Here is a 22,232-nt window from a genome sequence, read left to right on the forward strand (position 1 = left end):
ATCAATGGAAATTCTCATAGCTTTGAGAGACTCATTGATATCATGCTTAGGTGGAATAGATCTAAGTTTCAAAGAATCAACATCAAGAGAAATTCTATCAACGTTCCTAGCTAATTCATCAATCTTAGGCAACTTTTCTTCAAGCAAAGCATTGAAATTATTTTGCGAATTTATAAATTCCGTAACACTAGTCTCAAATTCAGAGGGCATCTTATTAAAATTTCCATAAGAGTTGTTGTAGGAATTGAAGGAAATATGCCCTAGAGGCAACAATAAAGTATTATATATTTCCTTATATCATGATAAATGTTTATTATTCATGCTAGAATTGTATTAACCGGAAACATAATACATGTGCGAATACATAGACAAACAGAGTGTCACTAGTATGCCTGTACTTGACTAGCTCGTTAATCAAAGATGGTTATGTTTCCTAGCCATAGACATGAGTTGTCATTTGATTAACGGGATCACCTCATTAGGAGAATGACGTGATTGACTTGACCCATTCCGTTAGCTTAGCACCCGATCGTTTAGTATGTTGCTATTGCTTTCTTCATGACCTATAATTGTTCCTATGACTATGAGATTATGCAACTCCCGTTTACCGGGGGAACACTTTGTGTGCTACCAAACGTCACAACGTAAATGGGTGATTATAAAGGTGCTCTACAGGTGTCTCCAAAGGTACTTGTTGGGTTGGCGTATTTCGAGATTAGGATTTGTCACTCCGATTGTCGGAGAGGTATCTCTGGGCCCACTCGGTAATGCACATCACTATAAGCCTTGCAAGCATTGTGACTAAATGAGTTAGTTGCGGGATGATGTGTTACGGAACGAGTAAAGAGACTTGCCGGTAACAAGATTGAACTAGGTATCGAGATACCGACGATCAAATCTCGGGCAAGTAACATATCGGTGACAAAGGGAACAATGTATGTTGTTATACGGTCTGACCGATAAAGATCTTCGTAGAATATGTGGGAGCCAATATGGGCATCCAGGTCCCGCTATTGGTTATTGACCGGAGACGTGTCTTGGTCATGTCTACATAGTTCTCGAACCCGTAGGGTCCGCACGCTTAAAGTTACGATGACAGTTTTATTATGAGTTTATGTATGTTGATGTACCGAAGGAGTTCGGAGTCCCGGATGAGATCGGGGACATGACGAGGAGTCTCGAAATGGGCGAGACGTAAAGATTGATATATTGGACGACTATATTCGGACTTCGGAAAGGTTCCGAGTGATTCGGGTATTTTTCGGAGTACCGGAGAGTTACGGGAATACGTATTGGGCCTTATTGGGCCATACGGGAAAGAAGGAAAAGGGCCTCAAGGGTGGCCGCACCCCTCCCCTTGGTCTGGTCCGAATTGGACTAGGGAAGGGGGGCGCCCCCTTCCTTCCTTCTCTTTTTCCCTTCCTCTTTTCCTATTCCATATGGGAGGTGGAATCCTACTAGGACTAGGGAGTCCTAGTAGGACTCCACACTTGGTGCGCCCCCTCCTAGGGCCGGCCTCCTCCTCCCTTGCTCCTTTATATACGGGGGCAGGGGGCACCCCATGGACACAACAATTGATCCTTGAGATCTCTTAGCCGTGTGCGGTGCCCCCCTCCACCATATTACACCTCGATAATACCGTTGCGGAGCTTAGGCGAAGCCCTGCGTCGGTGGAACATCATCATCGTCACCATGCCGTCGTGCTGACGAAACTCTCCCTCAACACTCGGCTGGATTGGAGTTCGAGGGACGTCATCGAGCTGAACGTGTGTAGAACTCGGAGGTGCCGTGCGTTCGGTACTTGATCGGTCGGATCGTAAAGATGTACGACTACATCAACCGCGTTGTGTTAACGCTTCCGCTATCGGTCTACGAGGGTACGTGGACAACACTCTCCCCTCTCGTTGCTATGCATCACCATGATCTTGCGTGTGCGTAGGAATTTTTTTGAAATTACTATGTTCCCCAACAGTGGCATCCGAGCCTGGTTTTATGCGTTGATGCTATGCACGAGTAGAACACAAGTGAGTTGTGGGCGATATAAGTCATACTGCTTACCAGCATGTCATACTTTGGTTCAGCGGTATTGTGAGATGAAGCGGCCCGGACCGACATTACGCATACGCTTACGCGAGACTGGTTTCACCGTTGCGAGCACTCGTTGCTTAAAGGTGACTGGCGGGTGTGTGTCTCTCTCACTTTAGTTGAACCGAGTGTGGCTACGCCCGGTCCTTGCGAAGGTTTAAACAGCACCAACTTGACAAACTATCGTTGTGGTTTTGATGCGTAGGTAAGAACGGTTCTTGCTAAGCCCGTAGCAGCCACCTAAAACTTGCAACAACAAAGTAGAGGACGTCTAACTTGTTTTTGCAGGGCATGTTGTGATGTGATATGGTCAAGACATGATGTGATATAATTTGTTGTATGAGATGATCATGTTTTGTAACCGAGTTATCGGCAACTGGCAGGAGCCATATGGTTGTCGTTTTATTGTATGCAATGCAATCGCCATGTAATGCTTTACTTTATCACTAAGCGGTAGCGATAGTCGTAGAAGCATAAGATTGACGAGACGACAACGATGCTACGATGGAGATCAAGGTGTCGCGCCGGTGACGATGGTGATCATGACGGTGCTTCGGAGATGGAGATCACAAGCACAAGATGATGATGGCCATATCATATCACTTATATTGATTGCATGTGATGTTAATCCTTTATGCATCTTATCTTGCTTTGTTTGACGGTAGCATTATAAGATGATCCTTCACTAAATTATCAAAGTATAAGTGTTCTCCCTGAGTATGCACCGTTGCGAAAGTTCTTCGTGCTGAGACACCACGTGATGATCGGGTGTGATAGGCTCTACGTTCAAATACAACGGGTGCAAAACAGTTGCACACGCGGAATACTCAGGTTAAACATGACGAGCCTAGCATATAACAGATATGGCCTCGGAACACGGAGACCGAAAGGTCGAGCGTGAATCATATAGTAGATATGATCAACATAGTGATGTTCACCATTGAAACTACTCCATCTCACGTGATGATCGGACATGGTTTAGTTGATATGGATCACGTGATCACTTAGAGGATTAGAGGGATGTCTATCTAAGTGGGAGTTCTTAAGTAATATGATTAATTGAACTTAAATTTATCATGAACTTAGTCCTGATAGTATTTTTGCAAATTATGTTGTAGATCAATAGCTCGCGTTGTTACTTCCCTGTTTTATTTTTGATATGTTGCTAGACAAAATTATGTTGAAAGATGTTGGTAGCAAAGATGCGGATTGGATCTGTGCTCTGAGGATTATCCTCATTGCTGCATAGAAAAATTATGTCCTTGATGCACCGCTAGGTGACAGACCTATTGCAGGAGCAGATGCAGACGTTATGAATGTTTGGCTAGCTCAATATGATGACTACTTGATAGTTTAGTGCACCATGCTTAACGGCTTAGAATTGGGACTTCAAAGACATTTTGAATGTCATGGACCATATGAGATGTTCCAGGAGTTGAAGTTAATATTTCAAGCAAATACCCGAGTTGAGAGATATGAAGTCTCCAACAAGTTCTATAGCTAAAAGATGGAGGAGAATCGCTCAACTAGTGAGCATGTGCTCAGATTGTCTGGGTACTACAATCGCTTGAATCAAGTGGGAGTTAATCTTCCAGATAAAATAGTGATTGACAGAATTCTCTAGTCACCATCACCAAGATAGTAGAACCTCGTGATGAACTATAGTATGCAAGGGATGACGAAATTAATTCCCGAGCTCTTCGTGATGCTGAAATCGACGAAGGTAGAAATCAAGAAAAACATCAAGTGTTGATGGTTGACGAGACCACTAGTTTCAAGAAAAGGGCAAAGGGAAGAAGGGAACTTCAAGAAGAACGGCAAGCAAGTTGCTGCTCAAGTGAAGAAGCCTAAGTCTGGTCCTAAGCCTGAGACTAAGTGCTTCTACTGCAAAGGGACTGGTCACTGGAAGCGGAACTACCCCAACTATTTGGTGGATAAGAAGGATGGCAAAGTGAACAAAGGTATATTTGATATACAGATTATTGATGTGTACTTTACTAGTGTTTATAGCAACCCCTCGGTAATTGATACTGGTTCAGTTGCTAAGAGTAGTAACTCGAAACGGGAGTTGCAGAATAAACAGATACTAGTAAAAGTGAACAAAGGTATATTTGATATACAGATTATTGATGTGTACTTTACTAGTGTTTATAGCAACCCCTCGGTAATTGATACTGGTTCAGTTGCTAAAGAGTAGTAACTCGAAAACGGGAGTTGCAGAATAAACAGAGACTAGTAAAAGGCAAGGTGACGATGTGTGTTGGAAGTAGTTCCAAGATTGATATGATCATCATCGCACACTCCCTGTACTTTCGGGATTAGTGTTGAAACTAAATACGTGTTATTTGGTGTTTGCGTTGAGCATGAATATGATTTGATCATGTTTATTGGAATACGGTTATTCATTTAAATTAGAGAACAATTGTTGTTCTGTTTACATGAATAAAACCTTCTATGGTCATACACACCAACGAAAATGGTTTGTTGGATCTCGATCGTAGTGATACACATATTCATAATATTGAAGCCAAAAGATGCAAAGTTAATAATGATAGTGCAACTTATTTGTGGCACTGCCGTTTAGGTCATGTTGGTGTAAAGCGCATGAAGAAGGATTTTGGAATCACTTGATTATGAATCACTTGATGCTTGAGAACCGTGCCTCATGGGCAAGATGACTAAAACGCCGTTCTCCGGAACTATGGAGAGAGCAACAGATTTGTTGGAAATCATACATATAGATGTATGTGGTCCGATGAATATTGAGGCTCGTAGCAAGTATCATTATTTTCTGACCTTCACAGATGATTTGAGCAGATATGGGTATATCTACTTAATGAAACAAGAGTCTGAAACATTTGAAAAGTTCATATAATTTCAGAGAGAAGCAGAAAATCATCGTAACAAGAAAATAAAGTTTCTACGATCTGATCGTGGAGAAGAGTATTTAAGTTACGAGTTTGGCCTTCAGTTAAAACAATGTGGAATAGTTTCACAAACTCATGCCACCTGGAACACCACAGCATAATGGTGTGTCCGAACGTCATAACCGTACTTTATTGGATATAGTTCAATCTATGATGTCTCTTACCAATTTACCACTAATCGTTTTGGGGGTTATGCATTAGAGACAGCTGCATTCACGTTAAATAGGGCACCATCAAAATCCGTTGAGACGACGCCTTATGAACTGTGGTTTGGCAAGAAACCAAAGTTGTCATTTCTTAAAGTTTGGGGTTGCGATGCTTATGTGAAAAGGTTTCATCCTGATAAGCTCAAACCCAAATCGGAGAAATGTGTCTTCATAGGATACCCAAAGGAGACAGTTGGGTACACCTTCTATCACAGATCCGAAGGCAAGACATTCGTTGCTAAGAATGGATCCTTTCTAGAGAAGGAGTTTCTCTCGAAAGAAGTGAGTGGGAGGAAAGTAGAACTTGATGAGGTAACTGTACCTGCTTCCTTATTGGAAAGTAGATCATCACAGAAACCAGTTTGACACCTACACCAATTAGTGAGGAAGTTAATGATAATGATCATGAAACTTCAGATCAAGTTATTACCAAACCTCGTAGGTAAACCAGAGTGAGATCCACACCAGAGTGGTACGGTAATCCTGTTCTGGAGGTCATGTTATTTGACCATGACGAACCTACGAACTATGAGGAAGCGATGATGAGCCCAGATTCCGCAAAATGGCTTGAGGCCATGAAATCTGAGATGAGATCCATATATGAGAACAAAGTATGGACTTTGATTGACTTGCCCAATGATCGGCGAGCCATTGAGATTAAATGGATCTTCAAGAGGAAGACGGACGCTGATAGTTGTGTCACTATCTACAAAGCTAGAATTGTCGCAAAAAGGTTTTCGACAAGTTCAAGATGTTGACTACGATGAGAGTTTCTCACTCGTATCTATGCTTAAGTCTATCCGAATCATGTTAGCAATTGCCGCATTTTATGAAACCTGGCAAATGGATAAACAAAACTGCATTCCTTAATGGATCACTACTAGAAAAAGGCTTACTAGTGGCGCACCAGTTTTGCCTACTAATGGCGCACTACTGGTGCGCCACTAGCACCACGCCACTAGAATATTTTAGTAATGGCGCACCACAGGTGCGCCATTAGTATCTGGTATACTAATGGCCCACCACGGGTGCGCCATTAGTATCCCACAGGTGCGCCATTAGTAACTGGTATACTAATGGCGCACCAGATGGAAGTGCGCCATTAGTAGCATTTTTTTTAAAAAATCATTTTTTTTCTTAATCTCAGGTCACTATTTCACATATGAGATATCCGACACATATATATACAACAAGCATCCATATAACAATCATATCCAACACACAAGTTTCATCATATATACATACATAGCCAACACATAGTTCCATCGTTACATATTACAAAAGTTTCACATTGTTCATCCAACATCGTTATCCATCCAACACCATATTACAAAAGTTTCACATAGTTCAGTTCTCATGTTTCTTCTCCTTCTCCTTCCTCAGCCTGATGCGCCAAGAGCGGCGAGGCGGTGGAGGCAGCTGTGGGATGTAGTCTTCTACCACAATTGGCGTGGTCATGTCGCCCAGCTGTGGGATCGCCGGTGCCACCACCGGTGCGTGGTCATTGTCAGGCACCACCACCATAGCGAGGCCACCTTCAGGCAGGACGGGCACGACCATCGCTAGGTCATCCTCAGCCACCACCATCTCTTGCCCATGGTCAGCCAACACCATCTCTTGCCCATGGTCAGCCACCACCATCTCTTGCCCATGGTCAGCCACCACCATCTCTTGCCCTTGGTCAGCCACCACCAGCGCTAGGTCATCCTCAGCCTGATGCCCATCGTCATCCTGCAGCGGCCCACTCTGCTCCTCTTCTCCCCCACTCCAGTCCGGATCATCCTTCTTGCTGTCTTTGCTGCTGCCAGAATCGCTGCTGCTTTCGCTAAAGCCAGAATCGCTGTTGCTTTTGCTACAACCATAATCGCTGCTGCTTTGGCTGTAGCCAGTGTCGCTGCTGCTGCTCCCATTGCCTGTCCAAATGCAACAATGGCCGTTAACAATCGATGTGAGACAAAGCCAAATGTAGAGGAATAAGAAGAGGCAGAACGCACTGGCATCTTCGTCGTCAGTGTAGCGCATGCGACACATAGTCGTGTTGAAAACCTTCACGATGAGCATTGTGGCATCATCGTCGTACCTGAAGAGAAGAAAGTACCCGGTCCGTAGGTCGTAGGCACTGTAGAACTTCTCCCAGCCACGGCACAGGTACATGTGGCCCTCCTCGATCACCAACTCCACGTCCCACAGCCTGCAAACCCCGCTGCCGGCCTGTCGGAGCTTCACATTATGTGGCGGATCTTCACCCAACATGTTCATAAAAGTGTCAGGCAGCCTCTGCAATTTGGGACAAGGAGTGATGTAGCAAACAACAGAGTTATCATAATGAGATGGGTGAAGGGGAGATCTCTCGTTTTATATACCTGCCTCGTGGCTGATACTGAAGTCCCAAGTATGATACTGAAGAACTCGAAAGCATCCAACTCGTACTTCGGTGAGGCAAAGCGGCGGTGGCTGCTTCCCCCCATCTCTGATAAGCAGCAGAAGAGACCAATTAGTACCAGGATTATACATCGACTAATTATACATCTGACCCCATTTATAAAACATGCGATGTATTCCACAATACAAAGAACAACTACCATTAATAGGTTGTTGTTTAGAAGGTTTCCCACATGTGTATCAGAGAACAAACATATGATCTAAGGTGAAACATTAGTGCCATGGTTAGTGGTAATTGGTAAATGCTATTTCTTTCTTTAGTCGATTTCATTTGCCTTGGTCTGAGAAAAAAATGCTACAGTTAGGAAATGCAAACATCAGATTAGAAATTATGTAGAATAGATAATCAACTTTGCTGATTCCTAATAATAGACTTATTGATTGACATTTAGGATCAAAATGCAACCAATGAAAAAAGAAAACAGAGGATCAGAGACAAGCCATGTCTTGCATTTTTTCTATTTTTGTGTTTACGGAAGTACCTAATGGTATTTTTATGATGTTTTGCAGCTGGTGAAAATGTATGAAATTGCATTGTTTTGCAGCTGGTGAAAGAAGCACCTAATTGCATTAACACATGTCCAGTTCCAATAGAAATCTTGGGGTACATTCATGCTTGAGACCCATAACAGGAGCTTACTAGCATTATGCATGCATTAACACATGCATCAAGCACCAGCTACATTGTTTTGCAGCTGGTGAAAGAAGCACCTAAACTACAATACCTTACATGTAAGCAGTGCAAAAGGAGATGAAGAAGATATCAGTTGCTAAACCCGACAGCAATTGTTACACCGCTTTAATATCTCTCAACACTTTCTAGTAGCAACTAACAACCTGTATCATCACATAAGGTTTGCCCTATTGAAGTTTTGCACGATTTGGAATATATAACAGTTAATGATGTAATATGGCAATGAAGCAATTGCATTTAAAAAACTAAGACATGTGGAAGAGTGGACATTGTACCTGTCAAGGGAGAGGATTGCTCTGCGACACCACCACTTCTCAAACTTGGCCTTCACAACACACTACATAGACAGATGTAAACTAAAATATGAATTCCTTTGCACTGGGATCATAAAACAAAATATTTAGAACTGAATCATATAGTAATTAATCACAATCTACAGGGCTGCTGCACTCTAATCTTTGCAAAAGAACAAAAAAATAACATTGTTTTAACCTAAACAGAAGTGCCAAATACTAAACAATGACCATTGTTGTTATACTAGTGAACTATCTGCTAGAGATTCTACACCCATACTGAAAGCAATGTACGAGGCTACGAGCGTGGCTCAAGAAGGAATACTCCAACAGGCTATGCATTCCCAATGTTTGGTGTGTGACTGACTTTTGTGTACACTAGGCCATCACTGAATACACGAGTATGATATCCATATCAGAGGTTGATGAATACAGATGTTGTTATGTTGATTACATCTGCGTGTGTGCAAAGTGGTCATAGTGAATTAGAAAATAACAGAAACAGAGGACCCTCTTTTAAAGTGCTCGCAATTGTTTTTTAGTTTGATATGTCTTCACAATATGGGTGTGTGCATTTCTCAAATACAGAGGCCCTATGATCTTCTTAACTTATCTGAAAAATATTATTCGACATTTCAGGCCTTGGATTACTGTCAGCTACGAGATGAAGTTCGGAGAAAGGAGCTAAAACTTGACTCACCAAGTCTGCTCTATATTGTATCATACAGTTCATATTTTGTTTCTTCGGAAATTTCTGAAATTCAAAGTTACCCTCGAAGTGGTAGAGAATGGACAGAACTAGAGCATGGGCCATTGTCAGCTTCTGTGTTAGTACCTTGAGCCCTGGTCACCTTGAGCTTCTGTGTTATTACCTACGAGCTGCCACCTTTTTGGCGCACCAGGGAGCTGGAGTGGCTGGAGGTCGAGCTGGGCTGCTAGACGTCGACGGGGCGGATCTCGACTGCGAGGGAGTCAGTCCATGGTGATGGAGTCGGCGCTGGACAGGTGGGAGGGAATGGGGAATGGTGGAGAGAGGGAGGAAGGAGGAAGGAGGAGAGGTACCTGGTCGCCGGAGGGGTCGGGGTCGGCGAAGGGGTCGCGGTCGGGATCCGAGCTCTTCCGGGTCCTCGCTCGCCGCGGTCGAAGGTGAGCAGGGGCCGGTGGCGGAGCACGGCAGGGGCAGGCGGGATGGGCGCGTCGGGGCCGCGCTCGCCGGCGTGCAGGCGCGGCGGACGGAGGGGGCGGAGCAAGGGGGCGGCGGCGTACGGTTGGGGTCGAGGAGTGGGGGATCTGGCGAGCGAGAGGGAGGGAGGGAGGCGACAGTGCGAGGGGAACAAGTATAAAAATTCTAATGGCGCACCTCCCCCTGGTGCGCCATTAGAATTTTGTTTTACTTACTAGCCCGACTGGTCAGGTTATATCCCACCTAACCCTATCTCCATCAGAACACGCCCACTAACCCGACTGGTCAGCACGCAGCACACACACTAGGAGGTCCTGGGTTCGATTCCCAGGCTCCCCAATTTTTTTATGCATTTAAAATGCTGTTTGATATTTATTTGTGTTTAAATATGTTCAAACTTGTTTAAATCATAACATTAATATTTTTATTATAAAAACAGTAATAATTTTTATAAAAAATGCATTTAAAATGCTGTTTGATATTTATTTGTGTTTAAATATGTTGAAACTTGTTTAAATCATAATAGTAATATTTTTTTATAAAAACAGTAATAATTTTTATAAAAACAGGGTGCGGGGGGTGCTCGGCGGCGGTGGAGCGGGGGAGGGTGAGGTGGGTCGTCGGGGGTTGCGGGGGGGTGCTCTGTCCTTGTCGTTACCCCGGAGTTCTGATAACCATCGCTCTTCATGTCCTTGTCCTCGGTGTAGAATGTGTAGCTGTTGAATGCGAGGCGGAGGTTGCGGCGCGCGCGGGCGAGGGCGAGGTTGGTGTCGGCCCTGCGGCGCTGCTCCGGCGAGAGTGGGGTGGGGTCGGAGGGGAGGATAGGGAGAGGGAGGCGGCGGTGGCGCGGATTGGGAGCGAACGGAGAGGAACTGGCGCGGGGGAGAGGGACGAAGGGGAACTGGCGAGGGAGAGGGAGGAATTAGCTATAGCATTCATTTGTGACGGTGGAGCAGGCCGGAAAGGGTGCAGGGGGTCGTCGGCGGCGGTGGAGCGGGCCGGGGAGGGTGCGGTGGGTCATCGGCGGCGGTGGAGCAGGGGAGCTAGGGTGCGGTGGGTCGTCGGCGGCGGTGGAGCGGGGGAGGGTGCGGGGGGTCGGCGGCAGCGCCCGGTGGAGCGGGATAGAGGGTGCAGGGGGTGCTCGGCGGCGAGGGGGACCGGATCTGGCGAGGTGGGATAGCGATCGCGAGATGGAGGGGGATCGAGATCAAGTGTCCATGAAATATACACTAATGGCGCACGGGGAGCAGTGCGCCATTACTGGCTTAAACTAGTAATGGCGCACAGCACCAGGTGCGCCATTAGTAGTTTTGCAAAAAAGTAAAAAATAAAAAAATATTTTAGTGGCGCACTATGTTGCTGGTGCGCCATTACTAGTTACAACTAGTAATGGCGCACTATGTCCTGGTGCGCCATTAGTATGTCTGGCAAAATAAAAAAAAAATTGTTACTAACGGCGCACCGTTTGTCTGGTGCGCCATTAGTGTCTTTCACACTAATGGCGCACCAGCACATGGTGCGCCATTGCTATATAGCAATGGCGCACCACATGTCTGGTGCGCCATTAGTGGCCATTCCATCTATAGCCCTTTTCCTAGTAGTGGATTTATTAAAGAAGAGTTGTATATGATGCAACCAGAAGGTTTTGTCAATCCTAAAGGTGCTAACAAAATATGCAAGCTCCAGCGATCCATCTATGGACTGGTGCAAGCATCTCGGAGTTGGAATATACACTTTGATAAGTTGATCAAAGGATATAGTGTTATACAGACTTGCGGTGAAGCCTGTATTTACAAGAAAGTGAGTGGGAGCACTACAACATTTCTGATAAGTATATGTGAATGACATATTGTTGATCGGAAATAATGTAGAATTATTCTGCAAAGCAAAAGGAGTGTTTGAAAGGGGTTTTTCAAAGAAAGACCTCAGTGAAGCTACTTACATATTGAGCATCAAGATCTATAGAGATAGATCAAGACGCTTGATAAGTTTTTCCAATGAGTACATACCTTAACAAGATTTTGAAGTGGTTCAAAATGAAACAGTCAAAGAAAGAGTTTCTTGCCTGTGTTACAAGGTGTGAAATTGAGTAAGACTCAAAACCCGACCACGGCAGAAGATAGAAAAAGAATGAAAGTCATTCCCTATGCCTCGGCCATAGGTTCTATAAAGTATGCCATGCTGTGTACCAGATCTATTGTATACCCTACACTGATTTTGGCAAGGGAGTACAATAGTGATCTAGGAGTAGATCACTGGACAGCGGTCAAAATTATCCTTACTGGAATAAGGATATGTTTCTCGATTATGGAAGTGACAAAAGGCTTGTCGTAAAGGGTTATGTCGATGCAAGTTTTTACACTAATCTAGATGACTCTAAGTCTCGGTCTAGATACATATTGAAAGTGGGAGCAATTAGCTAGAGTAGCTCCATGCAGAGCATTGTAGACATAGAAATTTGCAAAATACTTACGGATCTGAATGTGACAGACCCGTTGACTAAAATTATCTCACAAGCAAAACATGATCACACCTTAGTACTCTTTGGGTGTTAATCACATAGCAATGTGAACTAGATTACTGACTCTAGTAAACCCTTTGGGTGATGGTCACATGACGATGTGAACTATGGGTGTTAATCACATGGTGATGTGAATTATTGATGTTAAATCACATGGCGATGTGAACTAGATTATTGACTCTAGTGCAAGTGGGAGACTGAAGGAAATATGCCCTAGAGGCAACAATAAAGTATTATATATTTCCTTATATCATGATAAATTTTTATTATTCATGCTAGAATTGTATTAACCGGAAACATAATACATGTGTGAATACATAGATAAACAGAGTGTCACTAGTATGCCTCTACTTGACTAGCTCGTTAATCAAAGATGGTTATGTTTCCTAGCCATAGACATGAGTTGTCATTTGATTAACGGGATCACCTCATTAGGAGAATGACGTGATTGACTTGACCCATTCCGTTAGCTTAGCACCCGATCATTTAGTATGTTGCTATTGCTTTCTTCATGACTTATACATGTTCCTATGACTATGAGATTATGCAACTCCCGTTTACCGGAGGAACACTTTGTGTGCTACCAAACGTCACAACATAAATGGGTGATTATAAAGGTGCTCTACAGGTGTCTCCAAAGGTACTTGTTGGGTTGGCGTATTTCGAGATTAGGATTTGTCACTCCGATTGTCGGAGAGGTATCTCTGGGCCCACTCGGTAATGCACATCACTATAAGCCTTGCAAGCATTGTGACTAAATGAGTTAGTTGCGGGATGATGTGTTACGGAACGAGTAAAGAGACTTGCCGGTAACAAGATTGAACTAGGTATCGAGATACCGACGATCAAATCTCGGGCAAGTAACATTCCGGTGACAAAGGGAACAACGTATGTTGTTATGCGGTCTGACCGATAAAGATCTTCGTAGAATATGTGGGAGCCAATATGGGCATCCAGGTCCCGCTATTGGTTATTGACCGGAGACGTGTCTCGGTCATGTCTACATAGTTCTCGAACCCGTAGGGTCCGCACGCTTAAAGTTACGATGACAGTTTTATTATGAGTTTATGTATGTTGATGTACCGAAGGAGTTCGGAGTCCCGGATGAGATCGGGGACATGACGAGGAGTCTCAAAATGGCCGAGACGTAAAGATCGATATATTGGACGACTATATTCGGACTTCGGAAAGGTTCCGAGTGATTCGGGTATTTTTCAGAGTACCGGAGAGTTACGGGAATACGTATTGGGCCTTATTGGGCCATACGGGAAAGAAGGAAAAGGGCCTCAAGGGTGGCCGCACCCCTCCCCTTGGTCTGGTCCGAATTGGACTAGGGAAGGGGGGCGCCCCCTTCCTTCCTTCTCTTTTTCCCTTCCTCTTTTCCTATTCCATATGGGAGGTGGAATCCTACTAGGACTAGGGAGTCCTAGTAGGACTCCACACTTGGTGCGCCCCCTCCTAGGGCCGGCCTCCTCCTCCCTTGCTCCTTTATATACGGGGGCAGGGGGCACCCCATGGACACAACAATTGATCCTTGAGATCTCTTAGCCGTGTGCGGTGCCCCCCTCCACCATATTACACCTCGATAATACCGTTGCGGAGCTTAGGCGAAGCCCTGCGTCGGTGGAACATCATCATCGTCACCACGCCGTCGTGCTGACGAAACTCTCCCTCAACACTCGGCTGGATCAGAGTTCGAGGGACGTCATCGAGCTGAACGTGTGTAGAACTCGGAGGTGCCGTGCGTTCGGTACTTGATCGGTCGGATCGTGAAGACGTACGACTACATCAACCGCGTTGTGTTAACGATTCCGCTATCGGTCTACGAGGGTACATGGACAACACTCTCTCCTCTCGTTGCTATGCATCACCATGATCTTGCGTGTGCGTAGGAATTTTTTTGAAATTACTACGTTCCCCAACAGTGGCATCCGAGCCTGATTTTATGCGTTGATGCAATGCACGAGTAGAACACAAGTGAGTTGTGGGCGATATAAGTCATACTGCTTACCAGCATGTCATACTTTGGTTCAGCGGTATTGTGAGATGAAGCGGCCCGGACCGACATTACGCGTATGCTTACGCGAGACTGGTTTCACCGTTGCGAGCACTCGTTGCTTAAAGGTGACTGGCGGGTGTGTGTCTCTCTCACTTTAGTTGAACCGAGTGTGGCTACGCCCGGTCCTTGCGAAGGTTTAAACAGCACCAACTTGACAAACTATCGTTGTGGTTTTGATGCGTAGGTAAGAACGGTTCTTGCTAAGCCCGTAGCAGCCACGTAAAACTTGCAACAACAAAGTAGAGGACGTCTAACTTGTTTTTGCAGGGCATGTTGTGATGTGATATGGTCAAGACATGATGTGATATAATTTGTTGTATGAGATGATCATGTTTTGTAACCGAGTTATCGGCAACTGGCAGGAGCCATATGGTTGTCGTTTTATTATATGCAATGCAATCGCCATGTAATGCTTTACTTTATCACTAAGCGGTAGCGATAGTCGTAGAAGCATAAGATTGACGAGACGACAACGATGCTACGATGGAGATCAAGGTGTCGCGCCGGTGACGATGGTGATCATGACGGTGCTTCGGAGATGGAGATCACAAGCACAAGATGATGATGGCCATATCATATCACTTATATTGATTGCATGTGATGTTAATCCTTTATGCATCTTATCTTGCTTTGTTTGACGGTAGCATTATAAGATGATCCTTCACTAAATTATCAAAGTATAAGTGTTCTCCCTGAGTATGCACCGTTGCGAAAGTTCTTCGTGCTGAGACACCACGTGATGATCGGGTGTGATAAGCTCTACGTTCAAATACAACGGGTGCAAAACAGTTGCACACGCGGAATACTCAGGTTAAACTTGACGAGCCTAGCATATAACAGATATGGCCTCGGAACACGGAGACCGAAAGGTCGAGCGTGAATCATATAGTAGATATGATCAACATAGTGATGTTCACCATTGAAACTACTCCATCTCACGTGATGATCGGACATGGTTTAGTTGATATGGATCACGTGATCACTTAGAGGATTAGAGGGATGTCTATCTATGTGGGAGTTCTTAAGTAATATGATTAATTGAACTTAAATTTATCATGAACTTAGTCCTGATAGTATTTTTGCAAATTATGTTGTAGATCAATAGCTCGCGTTGTTACTTCCCTGTTTTATTTTTGATATGTTGCTAGACAAAATTATGTTGAAAGATGTTGGTAGCAAAGATGCGGAAATGATCCGTGATCTGAGGATTATCCTCATTGCTGCACAGAAAAATTATGTCCTTGATGCACCGCTAGGTGACAGACCTATTGCAGGAGCAGATGCAGACGTTATGAACGTTTGGCTAGCTCAATATGATGACTGCTTGATAGTTTAGTGCACCATGCTTAACGGCTTAGAATCGGGACTTCAAAGACATTTTGAACGTCATGGACCATATGAGATGTTCCAGGAGTTGAAGTTAATATTTCAAGCAAATACCCGAGTTGAGAGATATGAAGTCTCCAACAAGTTCTATAGCTAAAAGATGGAGGAGAATCGCTCAACTAGTGAGCATGTGCTCAGATTGTCTGGGTACTACAATCGCTTGAATCAAGTGGGAGTTAATCTTCCGGATAAAATAGTGATTGACAGAATTCTCTAGTCACCATCACCAAGATAGTAGAACCTCGTGATGAACTATAGTATGCAAGGGATGACGAAATTAATTCCCGAGCTCTTCGTGATGCTGAAATCGACGAAGGTAGAAATCAAGAAAAACATCAAGTGTTGATGGTTGACGAGACCACTAGTTTCAAGAAAAGGGCAAAGGGAAGAAGGGGAACTTCAAGAAGAACGGCAAGCAAGTTGCTGCTCAAGTGAAGAAGCCTAAGTCTGGTCCTAAGCCTGAGACTAAGTGCTTCTAATGCAAAGGGACTGGTCACTGGAAGCGGAACTACCCCAACTATTTGGTGGATAAGAAGGATGGCAAAGTGAACAAAGGTATATTTGATATACAGATTATTGATGTGTACTTTACTAGTGTTTATAGCAACCCCTCGGTAATTGATACTGGTTCAGTTGCTAAGAGTAGTAACTCGAAACGGGAGTTGCAGAATAAACAGAGACTAGTAAAAGTGAACAAAGGTATATTTGATATACAGATTATTGATGTGTACTTTACTAGTGTTTATAGCAACCCCTCGGTAATTGATACTGGTTCAGTTGCTAAAGAGTAGTACCTCGAAAACGGGAGTTGCAGAATAAACAGAGACTAGTAAAAGGCAAGGTGATGATGTGTGTTGGAAGTAGTTCCAAGATTGATATGATCATCATCGCACACTCCCTGTACTTTCGGGATTAGTGTTGAAACTAAATAAGTGTTATTTGGTGTTTGCATTGAGCATGAATATGATTTGATCTTGTTTATTGCAATACGGTTATTCATTTAAATTAGAGAACAATTGTTGTTCTGTTTACATGAATAAAACCTTCTATGGTCATACACACCAACGAAAATGGTTTGTTGGATCTCGATCGTAGTGATACACATATTCATAATATTGAAGCCAAAAGATGCAAAGTTAATAATGATAGTGCAACTTATTTGTGGCACTGCCGTTTAGGTCATGTTGGTGTAAAGCGCATGAAGAAACTCCATACTGATGGGATTTCGGAATCACTTGATTATGAATCACTTGATGCTAGCGAACCGTGCCTCATGGGCAAGATGACTAAAACACCGTTCTCCGGAACTATGGAGAGAGCAACAGATTTTTTGGAAATCATACATATAGATGTATGTGGTCCGATGAATATTGAGGCTCGTAGCAGGTATAATTATTTTCTGACCTTCACAGATGATTTGAGCAGATATGGGTATATCTACTTAATGAAACAAGAGTCTGAAACATTTGAAAAGTTCATATAATTTCAGAGAGAAGCAGAAAATCATCGTAACAAGAAAATAAAGTTTCTACGATCTGATCGTGGAGAAGAGTATTTAAGTTACGAGTTTGGCCTTCAGTTAAAACAATGTGGAATAGTTTCACAAATTCATGCCACCTGGAACAGCACAGCATAATGGTGTGTCCGAACGTCATAACCGTACTTTATTGGATATAGTGCAATCTATGATGTCTCTTACCAATTTACCACTAATCGTTTTGGGGGTTATGCATTAGAGACAGCTGCATTCACGTTAAATGGGGCACCATCAAAATCCGTTGAGACGATGCCTTATGAACTGTGGTTTGGCAAGAAACCAAAGTTGTCGTTTCTTAAAGTTTGGGGTTGCGATGCTTATGTGAAAAGGTTTCATCCTTATAAGCTCAAACCCAAATCGGAGAAATGTGTCTTCATAGGATACCCAAAGGAGACAGTTGGGTACACATTCTATCACAGATCCGAAGGCAAGACATTCGTTGCTAAGAATGGATCCTTTCTAGAGAAGGAGTTTCTCTCGAAAGAAGTGAGTGGGTGGAAAGTCGAACTTGATGAGGTAACTGTACCTGCTTCTTTATTGGAAAGTAGATCATCACAGAAACCAGTTTCTGCGACACCTACACCAATTAGTGAGGAAGTTAATGATAATGATCATGAAACTTCAGATCAAGTTACTACCAAACCTCGTAGGTAAACCAGAGTGAGATCCACACCAGAGTGGTACGGTAATCCTGTTCTGGAGGTCATGTTATTTGACCATGACGAACCTACGAACTATGAGGAAGCGATGATGAGCCCAGATTCCGCAAAATGGCTTGAGGCCATGAAATCTGAGATGAGATCCATATATGAGAACAAAGTATGGACTTTGATTGACTTGCCCAATGATCGGCGAGCCATTGAGATTAAATGGATCTTCAAGAGGAAGACGGACGCTGATAGTAGTGTCACTATCTACAAAGCTAGAATTGTCGCAAAAAGGTTTTCGACAAGTTCAATATGTTGACTACGATGAGAGTTTCTCACTCGTATCTATGCTTAAGTCTATCCGAATCATGTTAGCAATTGCCGCATTTTATGAAATCTGGCAAATGGATAAACAAAACTGCATTCCTTAATGGATCACTACTAGAAAAAGGCTTACTAGTGGCGCACCAGTTTTGCCTACTAATGGCGCACTACTGGTGCGCCACTAGCACCACGCCACTAAAATATTTTAGTAATAGCGCACCACAGGTGCGCCATTAGTATCATTTTTTTAAAAAAATCATTTTTTTCTTAATCTCAGGTCACTATTTCACATATGAGATATCCAACACATATATGTACAACAAGCATCCATATAACAATCATATCCAACACACAAGTTTCATCATATATACATACATAGCCAACACATAGTTCCATCGTTACATATTACGAAAGTTTCACATTGTTCATCCAACATCGTAAGCCTTGCAAGCATTGTGACTAAATGAGTTAGGATTTGTCACTTCGATTGTCGGAGAGGTATCTCTGGGCCCACTCGGTAATGCACATCACTATAAGCCTTGCAAGCATTGTGACTAAATGAGTTAGTTGCGGGATGATGTGTTACGGAACGAGTAAAGAGACTTGCCGGTAACAAGATTGAACTAGGTATCGAGATACCGACGATCAAATCTCGGGCAAGTAACATACCGGTGACAAAAGGAACAACGTATGTTGTTATGCGGTCTGACCGATAAAGATCTTCGTAGAATATGTGGGAGCCAATATGGGCATCCAGGTCCCGCTATTGGTTATTGACCGGAGACGTGTCTCGGTCATGTCTACATAGTTCTCGAACCCGTAGGGTCCGCACGCTTAAAGTTACGATGACAGTTTTATTATGAGTTTATGTATGTTGATGTACCGAAGGAGTTCGGAGTCCCGGATGAGATCGGGGACATGACGAGGAGTCTCGAAATGGGCGAGACGTAAAGATCGATATATTGGACGACTATATTCGGACTTCGGAAAGGTTCCGAGTGATTCGGGTATTTTTCGGAGTACCGGAGAGTTACGGGAATACGTATTGGGCCTTATTGGGCCATACGGGAAAGAAGGAAAAGGGCCTCAAGGGTGGCCGCACCCCTCCCCTTGGTCTGGTCCGAATTGGACTAGGGAAGGGGGGCGCCCCCTTCCTTCCTTCTCGTTTTCCCTTCCTCTTTTCCTATTCCATATGGGAGGTGGAATCCTACTAGGACTAGGGAGTCCTAGTAGGACTCCACACTTGGTGCGCACCCTCCTAGGTCCGGCCTCCTCCTCCCTTGCTCCTTTATATATGGGGCAGGTGTGACACCCAAAATTTTATTTGGCCTTTTCAAAAAAATTATTTGACTTGAGGGAGGTGTTTTAAATTTTTTTTCTTCAAAAGAACCCTCCCTTTCAAAATATTTTTTTGGCAAGGGTTTTATTTGGATTCACCCAAGACTTGATTATGGTCTTGGAGGTTCTTTCTGTTATTTGGACTCAAACCAAAATGCCTTTCACTTGGGAAAAATGCCTTTTGAAAATTTCTTTGAAAATGCACTATGGCTTTTGGAATGATTCTTTGCCACTTTCAACAAATCTCTCTTGCCATGACCTTAGTGGAAATCCACTCTCATAAACCTTTCCTCATCTTTGGATCATGATTTACTTCAAATCCAGCAAGTTGGACCTCTCCATATATTTATTTCCACTTTTTTCTTATCAAAAACAATTTCTGCCTTATATCTTGATCCTTGGAGGTTTACAAAGGAACTACCCCTTCTGCTTTGATTTTTGCCCCCAAACCAATTCCCCTCCCTAGTCCTTTGAACCCTCAACCAAGATCCATGAAGATCCACTGGTATTCAGTTCAAAATTTTCAAACTATACTTGCTGCAAGTTTGGACCAGATTTTCCAAATTTGATGAAATTCATTCAAATCCTTCTCCAAAAATTCTGAGAAAAATCAGGCAGCCTCTGGGTGCATTGAGAGGTCACCTCACCAAGTCCCAGCCCCAGGAAATTTTTTCTTCATACCAAATCATTTCGTCGAACACCTGCTGGACACTGTTTCTATAAGGTTCAGTCAAATTCAGTTAGCAGTGTCTGAATCACTGTCGTTTTCTTCAGTGTCTGTTGTCGATCTCGCCAGTGCCCGGCGTCGCCGTGTTTCCTGTCCCCTCCCCCTTGTCCTCTGCACCGCACGAGCGCCTGGATGTTTGCGGGCATCGGCGATGAGCTGGAGGAGGTGCGCCGCCCCGTGACCGACACCAGCGGAGGCTTTGCGGCCGCCAGAGAGAGGCGCAGCGCAGACGGCGCCACCCAGCGCCGCCCAAGCCACCGGAGATCGCCGCGTGGTCTTCCACTCCCCAGTGCGCGCCGCCACCCTCGTCGTGAACCGCTGGGCGCGGAGCGCGCTCTCTGCCGCCGTCGTGCCCGTGCAGCCACCCCACCGTGGACCGGCGCCATTACGCCAAGACCGACCAGGATTAGCAGGGGAACGGCACCAGTACACCTCACTGATGCTACCTGGCCACCTAAACTCCTTGCCAAGCCGCTGCCTCGCCGTAATTGCTCGCCGAAGCAACCCCGTTCACGGCCACCCCCTCGAGCCGCCTATAAATAGAGGCCCCGAGCTCCAGCTAGTACCCACACCACCTCTGCACTCCACCAAGACCCTGCCTAGCCACTGGTAGAGCCCCGAGGGAGTCTCCTTCCTCGACTCCGGCCGCCGCGACCCGCCACGGGATCCAGCTCGATTCGCTCCCGTGCGTGCACCTCTGCCTCCCATCTCCTGCCAGTAGCTCTCTAGTACATCCCTCCTTCTGACCCGCACTTCAATTCGAAGTTTGCAGCACACCACCGGAGTTCCCCACCATCGCCCGAGCCGCCGTCCGCCGGAGAAAGTGTCGCCATCGACGCGGTGCTCCCCGACGCCCAAGTCCACCACCCACCGACGCGGAAGGGCACGCTGATACTCTTGGTACACTCCGATCTCCCTGACTCGCCGTGGTTCGACGCGGGCGACTTCCGCAGCCTTCGGGCGCCGGCGAGGTTTTTCAAACCTGACATGTGGACCCCCCACGTCAGCCTCTCTTCTTTCACCCCCGAAGCGTTTTCTGTTGGCGCCTTCGGGCAGAGTACGTTTTCTCTGTGGGCTGGCGCGTTTCTATTCGAACCGTTTTCTGTTTTCTCAGTTAAGCTCCTGGAACCTCTCTGTTTCATTACAGATGAGTCCCTGGACAGAAACCCTTATAACTTTTTAATAAAAAGTGATTTTTGAGTGATTCTTTTTCTAACAGTCTTATAATTTTGTCTAGTTTTTTATGAGATTTATTTGGAAAAAAATTTGGAAAAACTTTTATGCACGCGTTGGTTTTCACGTTAGTATGCTTTTTCGCTATACCGTAGGTTCGGGAAGAGGTGACGGAGCCGCGAACTTCGCCGAGCTAGACTCCGACTTCTCCGAACCAGGCAAGCGTGTTTGAACCTTTGATATGATAGGTGTTTTGCATGATTGCATGAAAGGTTGTGCATGGCATATGAGTATCGGTGAGTATCTCGTTGCATGTGAGGCAACTACCCGTGTGTTCCAAAGTTACTGTGATCTCTGATGAGAGATGGCCTAGTCATGTGGTGACATGAAGGGCAGTAAGGTGGTACTGTTGTAGCATGCCAGCCTTACATCATCCGTTAAATTCCGACGTTAACGTGGACGGAGTCACGTTATCGTTCTTCCCCCTTCCGTGCTACCACATGTTTTCTGCCAGGATGCGGTTTAGTAAGTTGGTAACCTCTTTCCGTGTACACACCAAACAGAGGGGCCGGGATGATGGTTCCATGGCCCTGGATTAAAGCCAATCATCCGGTCAGGGGGCATGAGTGTTTCCGGTTGGGACCGAGAGGGGGGCACCCCTTAGAGCGCGCGTATAGAAATTTGATCCCA

At 44.7% G+C, this 22,232-nt stretch overlaps 1 protein-coding gene across 1 annotated transcript; it reads right to left on the bottom strand.

The window, feature by feature from the left end:
* Positions 1-6,554: 6,554 nt before the first annotated feature.
* LOC141041976 (uncharacterized) lies at positions 6,555-7,275 on the bottom strand. The gene is made up of 2 exons (XM_073509558.1): positions 7,213-7,275; positions 6,555-7,131 (listed from the first exon to the last, which is right to left on the bottom strand). Exons 1-2 carry the CDS (start codon positions 7,247-7,249, stop codon positions 6,566-6,568), a joined length of 603 nt encoding a protein of 200 aa, XP_073365659.1. The 5' UTR covers positions 7,250-7,275; the 3' UTR covers positions 6,555-6,565.
* Positions 7,276-22,232: the final 14,957 nt, after the last annotated feature.

Source organism: Aegilops tauschii, chromosome 2 (genome assembly GCF_002575655.3).
Source record: "Aegilops tauschii subsp. strangulata cultivar AL8/78 chromosome 2, Aet v6.0, whole genome shotgun sequence".
NCBI classification, from domain to species: Eukaryota; Viridiplantae; Streptophyta; class Magnoliopsida; order Poales; family Poaceae; genus Aegilops; species Aegilops tauschii.